This window comes from Eufriesea mexicana, unplaced genomic scaffold, assembly GCF_001483705.2.
Source record: "Eufriesea mexicana isolate 0111107269 unplaced genomic scaffold, ASM148370v2 scaffold385, whole genome shotgun sequence".
Taxonomy (NCBI): domain Eukaryota; kingdom Metazoa; phylum Arthropoda; class Insecta; order Hymenoptera; family Apidae; genus Eufriesea; species Eufriesea mexicana.
In genome coordinates this window covers 186,694-196,539 of record NW_016908568.1, presented here as the reverse complement: position 1 = coordinate 196,539, position 9,846 = coordinate 186,694, and the positions used below count along the sequence as shown (strand labels likewise).

At 41.9% G+C, this 9,846-nt stretch overlaps 3 protein-coding genes across 6 annotated transcripts in view; 2 read left to right on the top strand and 1 right to left on the bottom strand.

Annotated features, from left to right (window-relative positions):
- LOC108545271 (glucose dehydrogenase [FAD, quinone]) overlaps positions 1–4,520 on the top strand; it is a 13,670-nt gene extending 9,150 nt beyond the window's left edge. Inside the window, exon 5 of the mRNA XM_017896799.1 lies at positions 4,131–4,520. Coding sequence (XP_017752288.1) covers positions 4,131–4,502 — 372 coding nt within the window. The 3' untranslated portion in view covers positions 4,503–4,520. The remainder of the gene's footprint in view (positions 1–4,130) is intronic.
- A 406-nt stretch (positions 4,521–4,926) lies between these two features.
- Positions 4,927–9,846, bottom strand: part of LOC108545273 (prion-like-(Q/N-rich) domain-bearing protein 25) — a 5,509-nt gene continuing 589 nt past the window's right edge. The window contains exons 2-9 of one of the 4 annotated variants that reach the window (XM_017896805.1): positions 7,270–7,901; positions 6,927–7,055; positions 6,169–6,309; positions 5,827–5,955; positions 5,433–5,696; positions 5,263–5,358; positions 5,119–5,187; positions 4,927–5,025 (exon numbers count right to left, since the gene is read on the bottom strand). In XM_017896805.1, the coding sequence (XP_017752294.1) occupies positions 4,946–5,025; positions 5,119–5,187; positions 5,263–5,358; positions 5,433–5,696; positions 5,827–5,955; positions 6,169–6,309; positions 6,927–7,055; positions 7,270–7,399 (1,038 nt within the window). In that variant the 5' untranslated portion in view covers positions 7,400–7,901 and the 3' untranslated portion in view covers positions 4,927–4,945. Of the gene's footprint in view, positions 5,026–5,118; positions 5,188–5,262; positions 5,359–5,432; positions 5,697–5,826; positions 5,956–6,168; positions 6,310–6,926; positions 7,056–7,269; positions 7,933–9,846 lie in introns of all 4 variants that reach the window. The other 3 variants (XM_017896803.1, XM_017896804.1, XM_017896806.1) reach the window with 3 other exon arrangements.
- LOC108545274 (tenascin) overlaps positions 7,948–9,846 on the top strand; it is a 7,620-nt gene continuing 5,721 nt past the window's right edge. Inside the window, exon 1 of the mRNA XM_017896807.1 lies at positions 7,948–8,611. Within this exon, the coding sequence (XP_017752296.1) occupies positions 8,512–8,611 (100 nt within the window). The 5' untranslated portion in view covers positions 7,948–8,511. The remainder of the gene's footprint in view (positions 8,612–9,846) is intronic.

Sequence of the window (9,846 nt, the reverse complement as noted above, 5' to 3'; positions counted from 1 at the left end):
GGAAAGATTTAGCCAACGATGAGACATAAGTAAACCAACGACGAAGCATTCGAATATTGTACGAAATACTCGAATGCTGAAACAAAAAGACAAATAGAATGAAAGAAATAAAATCTGGAAGAAGAAAAATAATTAGAACCTGAAAGAAGAAATTATTGTTAAATTATTTAAGAGAGTGGACAATGGCCACTGAATAGCCATTGATCTAGCCAACGATGATACACAAATAAACCAACGACGAAGCATTCGCATATCGTACAAAACACTTGAATGCATAAACAATGAAATCTAGAATAAAAGAAATAGAATCTGGAAAAAAAAGAAAGATAATTAAAACCTGAAACAAAAAGAAAATATTAACGCGGACCTTCCGACGTGGAAGCGACAACTGGCTCGAGCCTGTACGCGGGCCCCTTATATAGCGGCGGCCGGCCGAAAATCAGCGAAAATTTCCGAACTTTACCGATTCCTTTGAAAGTTACTTTTTCGCTGTAATAACTAATAATTTATTAACTTTTTTGACTTTCATCGTTAATATACGTTGCAAACTATTTGTTATCAAGGATTTTAATTTGTTATTAACAATAAATTTATTAATTTATTAACTTTTTGTAAGTTATAAATACAGTTTAATACAAGTACGATATTTGTTGAAGTAGTAGCTAATAATTTATTAACTTTTTTGACTTTTATCGTTAATATACGTTACAAACTATTTGTCATCACAATTTTAATTTGCTATTGACACTAAATTTATTACTTTATTAGCTTTTTGTAAGTTACGAATACATTTCAATACAAATACGTTGTTTGTTTAAGCAGTAGCTAGTAATTTATTAACTTTTTTTACTTTTATCGTTAATATGCGTTGCAAAATATTTGTTATTAACAATAAATGTAGCAATTTATTAACGTTTTGCTAATTATAGATATATTTTCACGCAAATACGTTATATATACTAGTAATAGCCTATAATTCAGTAATTTTTCCACTTCTATTATAAAGTTACGTTGTGACCAATTTGTTATTAGAAATAAGTGTAATAATTTTTACACTTTTGCAAATTATAGGTGCATTTAAACATTAGTATGATATTGTTCAAGTAATAACCAACGAATTAATTCTCTTCTTGTATTATAAATTTACACTACGAAAAATTTATTATTAATAACAAATTGGATTATTTATACATTTTTATGAACTATAACTGTATTTGAATGACGTCATTGCCAAGAATTCCAACCACTAACCTCTCGCAGCCCCAAAAATCGTCAAATGTTTAACTGAAACATCGAAAATTTACAAAAGATAGGAAATATCTTGAACTTTATGCGTAGCTCTTAGCTTGGTATCGTTTTCCAAAAATTATTCTTTCTTTGTGCGTAGCTCTTAGCTTGGTATCGTTTTCCAAAAATTATTCTTTGGAAAACGATACCAATTACCAGGTCTCACCACGAGGAGGTGGCTACGCATCGAGACCCGACATGCGCCCTAGGGGCGCAGCCTGCTGGCGTTACCTGTATCAAAGGTACTCTAATCTAACTTGGAGCGAATTAAGTTAAAATGACTCTACCGACACTTTATAAAATTTCGTGTCTTATCAAAGGGACTTCGATTCGGTATACTAAAATTTATTACTTTACTGTCGCAACACTAACAGGCTCTAATATTTTCAAGTTCCCACAATATTCGGGAATCAAATATGAAAAACGCGAGCAAAGGAAAACTAAGTTAAAATCGCGACGCGCCCGAACGAACTCGCGATTATTCGAAAGACCGACTAGCCGACGAGATGTACTCCCGTGTACAAGACAACTTCATGCCTCGGCACCCTCCCGATCGGTCCTAGTTCAAGTCCAGTCACTGTCGTTCTCGTCAAGACTTACACGTGGACCAAGGATAGTCCCCGAACCCACCGAAACCCCAGAGTCGATACGAGGGTCCGGCGGGGCATTGCAAGCCAGACAGACACTTCGCATCCCAGCCACACGGGGTAGAACTTAATCATCCCTGTGGTCTAACCGTAGACACTATGTCCGTCCAACTGCGTACCCGAACCCCAGTCGCGTACGCGACCGGGGCAGCTGGACCCCCGCATCAAGTCCAGAAGAAACAGTGACCCGGGGGCCACCCTGGAACTCGATGCTTGACGAGATTGACAGTGACTGGAAATGAGTGTCGGAGACGAGTCGTGAGGATGACTTATGAGACGTGAAGTTGTCGAGTACATGGGAGTACGTCGCGCAGGCTAGTCGGTACTTAAGAACAATCGCGTTTATCGCGAGAACAATTATGTTCTATTTGGTAAACGACAGGGATAAGAAGATAATAGAGAATTGAAATATTTCGCTCCAAGTTAGGTAGCTTACCTTTGTACGGATAACGCGCACATGATACTTAGTCTAGTGATCTATCTTACAAATACTTAGGTCTAAACACACGCATCTTGCGTCGCCCATTGATGCGTCCCAAATGAAGTCTCAAGGAAACTTAAGAATTTTGAGAATCCTAAAAGCTAAAACAGAATATATTATGGTTAATATATCCTGAAAGGAAACGGATTAGTGAGAGGAAGGAAAACGAACGAACAGAAACCATGAAGGTTAACCAAGTGGAAGGAACAACCCAGCGATGAGAGAGAAACAAACCAACGAAGAGACATAGACAAATCAACGACGAAACATTCGAATATTATCCGAAATATTCGAATTCTCAAATATAAATAAATAAAAATGAAGAAATAAAATCTGAAAAAATGAAAATAATTAAAGCCTGAAAGAAAAATGTAATTAGAACTTGAAAAGAAACCTATGCAAAACACAACGATGAGATATAAACATCCCAACGATGATAAACAAAAAAACCAACGACGTAACATTCGAATATTATACGAAATATTCGAATGTTTAAATAAAAATAAATGAAACTGGAGAAATAAAATCTGAAACGATAAAAAATTATTAAGAGCTGAGAAAAGAAAAAATAATTAAACCTGTAAATAAAAAAAAAAATTAATTCCTGAAAAGAAAACAGAAATTATTAGTAAATTGTTTAATGGGGTGGGATGAGGGTGGGGTGGCCAGCCCCAACCTCATTTCGAACCCCCACCCCTCGCGCACTACAAAAATTTAGATGTTACACCCACGAGACCGAACCGACAAATGAATTGTGCTGCGTCGCGTCGCCCTTTATATAGCTTCCGATCGGCCGAATTCCCCACTCCGATTAGAAATTTCCGAACTTCACCGATCCCATTAATTCTTCTTTTTCCGCATTAATAACCAATAATTTAGTATTTTTTTCATTATTATTTTAAGTTTACATTCTGGACAATTTGTTATTAACAAAATTAATTTATTATTAAGAATAAGTGTATTAATTTATAAACATTTTGTAAATTATAAGTACCTTTTGACATAACTACGTTGCAAGTCGAAGCAATAACCAGTAATTTATTAACTTTTTCACTTTTATTATAAATTTACGTTGTGAACAATTTGTTATTAATAATAAATTTGATTATTTATACATGTTTTATAAACTAAAACTACATTCGCACTTTCATAGGATAAATTTCTGTGATACGTATATGTATGTCAAAATATTTTTATTTTCTCAATATTTTTGGCTAAAACGAGGTATTACATGAATGGAAAAAACGTTAGAAGATTCATTCTCATCTTAAAAATTGTGTGGGAATTTATTTTTTAATTACATTATATTAAAAAGTAATTCGTATTTACGTATCGAGTAACGAAACTGTTTCGAATTACAATTAATGTAGGGACATTTCTTATAATTTTTCGATTAGTATATAGAAAAGCACATGAAAACATATAAACGTTGTAGATGTGAGAAAAATGAGATCTACCGGATAACGATTTTAGCGTGGATCTTTCGGAAACTGAGGGCGGTAGAGCAATTTCGTTTGCCGATTCATCACGAATCATCACGAATCATCCGCGAAAATCGCCTAATGAATATTAGAGGGAAACGTGAAAATTTGTTGGACAGTGTTATTTTAGTATTTCTACCACTACAATTCGTTATCGATAATCTTAATTATTCTTCTTCTCGTTATTAGTTTTGTAAAATTATCGAATGTTAATGTTTTGAAATATTTTTTCAGGCGGTAGAATTGGCATCGACGAAAGCATTCAAACGTTTCAACGCGACGTTATTGCGAGTCGCGTTTCCAGGATGCAAGCATATCTCGTTCGGTACCGATCCGTACTGGGCATGCACTGCTCGGCACGTGAGCACGACCTTAGGTCATTTCGTAGGAACGTGCAAGATGGCTCCGAGAGGGAACTCAGGTGTGGTGGACCATAGGTTACGAGTGCACGGAATCAATGGTCTCAGAGTCGTGGATGCCAGTATAATACCAACTATAATAGCAGGCCATACCAATGCGCCCGCTTATATGATCGCTGAAAAGGCTGCGGACATGATAAAAGAAGACTGGAGAGTATCCGTTTCCGGAGGGAAAAAACTCGTTTAATGCAACATTCGAAAAATGCGGGGAAACAGATTAAACGTTACAGATCGTTCCTATATCGTCGCACGTATTTTCCTATTATTTATCCTTCGTTGCTATTTATTCGAATATGGCGCGCTACGCCAACGAAAATAACGAAATAATCGATCATTATCGTTGCGTGATAGCGCTTGTACGATTCACGTTGAAAAGCGAATATCGTTGAAAGACGCGAAGAAATATGCATTTGCCGAGAATCCGTGCATATAGAAAATGGATTTATCTTTGGTAGCGATGCGTTCTCTCTTCTATCTACATCGATGCGGCGTATTTACAATGAATCGGAACGTATTTGAATAAATATAGTTGTACAATTAAAACGATTAAAGTTATCGTAAATTGAAAATAACTATTATATCTTTTTAAATACCATTACAAACGACTGGCTTCAAACAGCGCGCGTTGTTTTAAAGTATGGAAAAACTGGCGAAAAAGAGGAAAGGTAAAATGCGTAATATTTGCTGCCAGGAGTGTGCGGTTGCGGCGCCTAAAAATAAATAAAATTTATCGATGATTGAGAACGGAATGCGAACGTTTTCGTTGTATAAAGAACGAAATGCGTAAGAGAAGAAGGAATTACCGTTATCGCTATATCCGACGCACTCGTTGAATTCCGTCATGATATAGTCCTTGGCGCACATGCAAATGCCTGGAAAAAGATAAGTATCGTTAAAAAAGATGCGTAACATCGGCGTGGTTAACGAAAGAGAAAATGAAGGCATACCACCGACGCAATCAACGCTCGTCACTTCGGTGGAGTTGGAGTGTCTGTGGGTCGCGGTAACGCACTCTCTGTGACTTTGGCATCGATTGTTCAACACTGCGAAACGACAATTCATTTCGTTGGTCGAATTCGTTTGATTTTGTCGCGTAGCGATATCGGTATCTACTCACGGCTGTCTCTCAGACACACGGGGCCGCTCTGATGAAAGTTGTCGATGCAGCTGCATTTGCCATTAGGTCCACACACGGTACTTTTCAGGAACATCTGACACTGAACATCCTCGTGACACGGTTCTCCGACCGAGTACCTAGCTTTCAGACATCGCTTGCCGTCCTTCGACAGCACGTGACCCGCTTCGCACGAACAGACCTGCTGGCTGCATCTCGAATTCTCCGCGACGCATTCGTAATCGTTCGTGCACTCGTCGTCCAACTCTGCCGAAGCACGGAAATCACTTCCATTCTATTCTTCGCGTTTCCAAACGAAACGTGTTCACGGTGTTGGGTGTCGCGCGCTTTATTACGTAAATGCGCGAACACGACGAAACGAGTTAGAAACGCTTACCGGCACTCGGTATGCAGCCGTCATTGCGAGGATTCGGATGATACTTCAATGTGCACGCGCAAAATCCCGTCACGCAGTAGCTGTCTTTGATGTAGCAATTCCGATGCGTCTGGCAAGCTTGTCCCAAACCTGAACAAACGATCGCTTTCTTAGTTTGGCTGGAAATTTAAATCCGAGAAGATGACACGAACTCGCGAGTAAACCTTGGAATCGCGTCGTTGGCATAACGAATTCGGGCTACGAATCGGGCGTGCGAAGACGACGAAATAATTATACAGCGTGGCCCTTTATGGACGCGGTAGAGGAAACGCAAGCGTTTCGCAGGAAGCAAAGTACACTCACCTACGGACTCGTAACATCTGCCTTCCACGTAGTGAGAACCGTCGGAGCATTGGCAGATATTTCGCCGGCACTCCGAGAAAGGGGCGAAGGTCACGCGACACTGAATGTCCACTTCGCAACGGTCTCCGATAGCATTCGCCACTGCGAACAAATTCTTCTCCGTTCCATTTCAACTGGCAACAACTCGGTTTCCTCGTTATTTCTTTAAAGGCTAAAGACATTAGGCGAGAAGAGGAGGAAAATATGGTGGATGGTTTGTCGGAGGGACGAGCGGTACGAATCGACACGCTCTAGAAGGCGGGCGACCGTGAGAAAGGGACACGGCTAGGAATACGGACGAAGGAAGATGTTGGTGGAATCACGTTTTCCGAGGTCGGCGACACGATTCCGACTCACCTACGGGATCGGTCGATTAATCGAAACTTTTTACTCCATTCGATCGTCTTTTCCCGTTCCTCCTTCGAACGAAAATACGTTTAGGACGAAATATCCCGACGCGTGGATAACGAGATTATCTTTATTCGAGTGGAACGAGGCCGCGAGAAGAAGTTAAGGGACAGGATGAACTTAATCAAAAGATGACCGTTGAAAAATATCGATAAACGCGCGCGACGTGGTATAAAGAGGAAAGGATGTATAGGATACACAGAAGGGAACGTGAGAACGCGTAACGAGCAGATTAAATAATCGTAGAGCATGGTTAACGGCAATGACGCGGTACTCGAGACGAGGGTGAAATAAAAATTCGAAAGGTTTACCTTTCAGGCACTCCACGTGCGTACGATTCTTATAGACGATATATTCGTCTTTGCACAAACAGGCTTCCTGGTTCCAGCAATAAGCGTTGTTCATACAATCGACGTCGTATCGACACTTTGCCAATGTCTCTGAAAAATTCGCAATCGCGAATTATACATTCTAGCTTGTACTTTGGTCTGGAACACGTTGGTCGTCGACTGTGCTCCGACTACGTGCTCTCGGATTCGTTCGTTCGGCTTACGCGAAGCAATTGTCTAACTCTGCAGGAAGATTGATCGAATTTGCGAAGAATAAGGGTCGCGAGGAGGGTCGGGCGCAGAGGCTAGGGTCGCATATACATACGGGGAGGTGGTGTTCGGTCGCTGCATCGCGGCGGTTGTTCGTTGAGGTTGTAAGAAATGGTCGCGCAGACGGTGACAGGCACGAGGACGAGCAGCCTCGAGATCCCGACCACCGTCCTGGTCGATGTCATTCTCGTACCGCCGTTGGACCGTCTTCCTTTCTGCGTCCTTTCATCGGTCCAAATCGAGCGGTCGTCATTCCCGATGATCTCGAGAAGGATCTCTGCTCGGTTGATCCGGCTCGGTTTAGCCAGCCCGCCGCGGCACGTTTCACGCTTCTTTTCACCTTCTTCGTTCCCTCTGCGTTCCCACTGCGTTCCCTCTGCGTTCTCTCACCGGCCACGCGTTACGCAACTCGACTACACCGAGCTTGGCCGCTCTATTCACGCGCCACGCGTTAGATTCAACGATGACGACGACCACGACAACCACGACCACGACACCACGGCATCGTTTCAGTCGCAGTTGTTCGTCGCTCGGCCCCCTTCATCTACCGCGATTACCAGCGAACTCCGATTAATCGTCCACGATCCTTCTTAACCGTCAGTTCCTCCACGATCGTCACACGATCGTCTCCTCCGAGCAGTCCAAACTTTCAGCTATCGCAGTTTCGACCATCTAGTATTTCTTCACCTATGCGTTCGACCGGTTCTTTTTAAGAAGGCTGTTTCAGAAAAGCGGCTAACTCTAGTCGGCGAATCGATACGGCTCGATTCCCGAAAACGATCCGTTGCCATTGTTACGGAAACTAAGTGGGGCGTGGTTTACCGATCGCCAGTCAAATTGGGTTAAACACGCTCGAACGGTATAGTTTATCCTTTAAACTCGATTAATCCTACTTAGTAGTAATTGATCGCGATTAACCAGACGTTAAGCTTCTTTTTTTTTCATTCGACTCTGGATAACCGTGCGTCACGACGTTTGCCGCGGTAGTTGAACAATCGATCGCACGTATTTTACCGCGTAAGATTCAACAACGTAACAGGTTGTATTACCATCACTGCTAAAAGTATGCGCCAAGTCGATGATTCATCTGTGAATAATTACCCAAGTTCGCGCAACCGTGTGGAATTACGAGTACGCTATGTATCGTACATACGCGTCCATCGTTCCCTGAATTTCGATAAAGTATTTATTTCGGATGAAAATTGCAAACTCGTTTCGTCGGTTTCCGTCAATTTCCTCGTAGAATTTCGTATACGCGACGCGCGAAACGGCGAAGAGTATTTCCTAATAATTACCGATGACGCCTTTTGCGCTCTTTCGACTCGAAGGTTGTCGATCGATGCACGAGTTTAGCGTGCTCCGCTTCCATAGTTTCGGCCTATTACGCAACGAAACTGGTACGTATACACACAGAAGCCATTGTTGGGTCTCGCGTCGGAGTCTCGTTTTCGTCGTTGTCACGTAGCGTTTAATCGAATGATTCTCTCAAGTTTTATACGGTTCTCGTGGGAATGATTTAATAGAGCCCGCGACGTTGGAATCATTGCGCAATTTCGACGCGTTACCATTCGTCCGATATTACTGTTATCGTTCCGGTGTTACTCTACATCCGTCTTTGCGCGTATACAATTGTATCTCGAGCAACGTAGACGTTCGCGATTAAACGCGTTATGCAAACTCGCGAAATTCGTACGCGGCATGGTAAACGTTATCGCGAATCGAAATTTAGATGAGAAATTATTCGTGAACGAGAGAGAAACGCAAAGACGCGATTAAAGGTTAAACGCTGATAGCGCCTAACCATCTTCCAAGAGACGAAGTTCACGACGCGGAAGTTAATCGCGATTCCCGGTATACTCAGAGTTGCCCGAGAATTGCACCGCGACAGATTTTCTCGTACGTTTCGGAGGGTTAAATATTGGCATTGTTTCCGGGTGGAGAGTGACTTCGTAATAGGGTTTCACGCAATAGCGAGCGTTGTTTAAGCCGTACGCCGCAATCCGGCTGCGAGAACAGGGCGATAGACCGAAATATCAGACGTTGGAAGGGAACAATCTCCCTTGTTCTTTAATTATGTGCGGTTCCAAGCCGACATTCGCTTAACTGTGAGAACCAGCAGCGTAGATCCGGCCTCGCCGTGTTTCCCCACGAAACCGAAGAAAGGATCACTCGGTCATGAAGGAACGAAACCACGCGCACACACGCACGCACGCACACACGCCAGACTTTCCGTATAAATTCACTCGTCCCGGACTCTCGAGATCTTATCGACGAAGGGAAGTTCCAGTTCCGTTTTAAACACCGAGTTTGTTAGACGCGTTGCGTTATATCGGACTCGTAGACACCGATTTAATTCGCCTAAATAGCCAGGTCTGTGCAATCAAATTATATCTGATAATCCACGGTGATATAAACGGGTAAAAAATTCGTATAAACGAACAGATATTACTCTTGGAAATCTTCTCCGGATATTTCAAATAACTTAAATTTACTTTCAAATTCTTATTCCAATTGGAATTCTAATTCGCGTTCGCGTGGAAATTTAAACCGGGCATTCGTATCTCGTTTGAAATTGCAAGCGTGGAAGAAGATCGCGAGAATTAAAATTGCACCGGGGGGGAGGGGGGGGGGG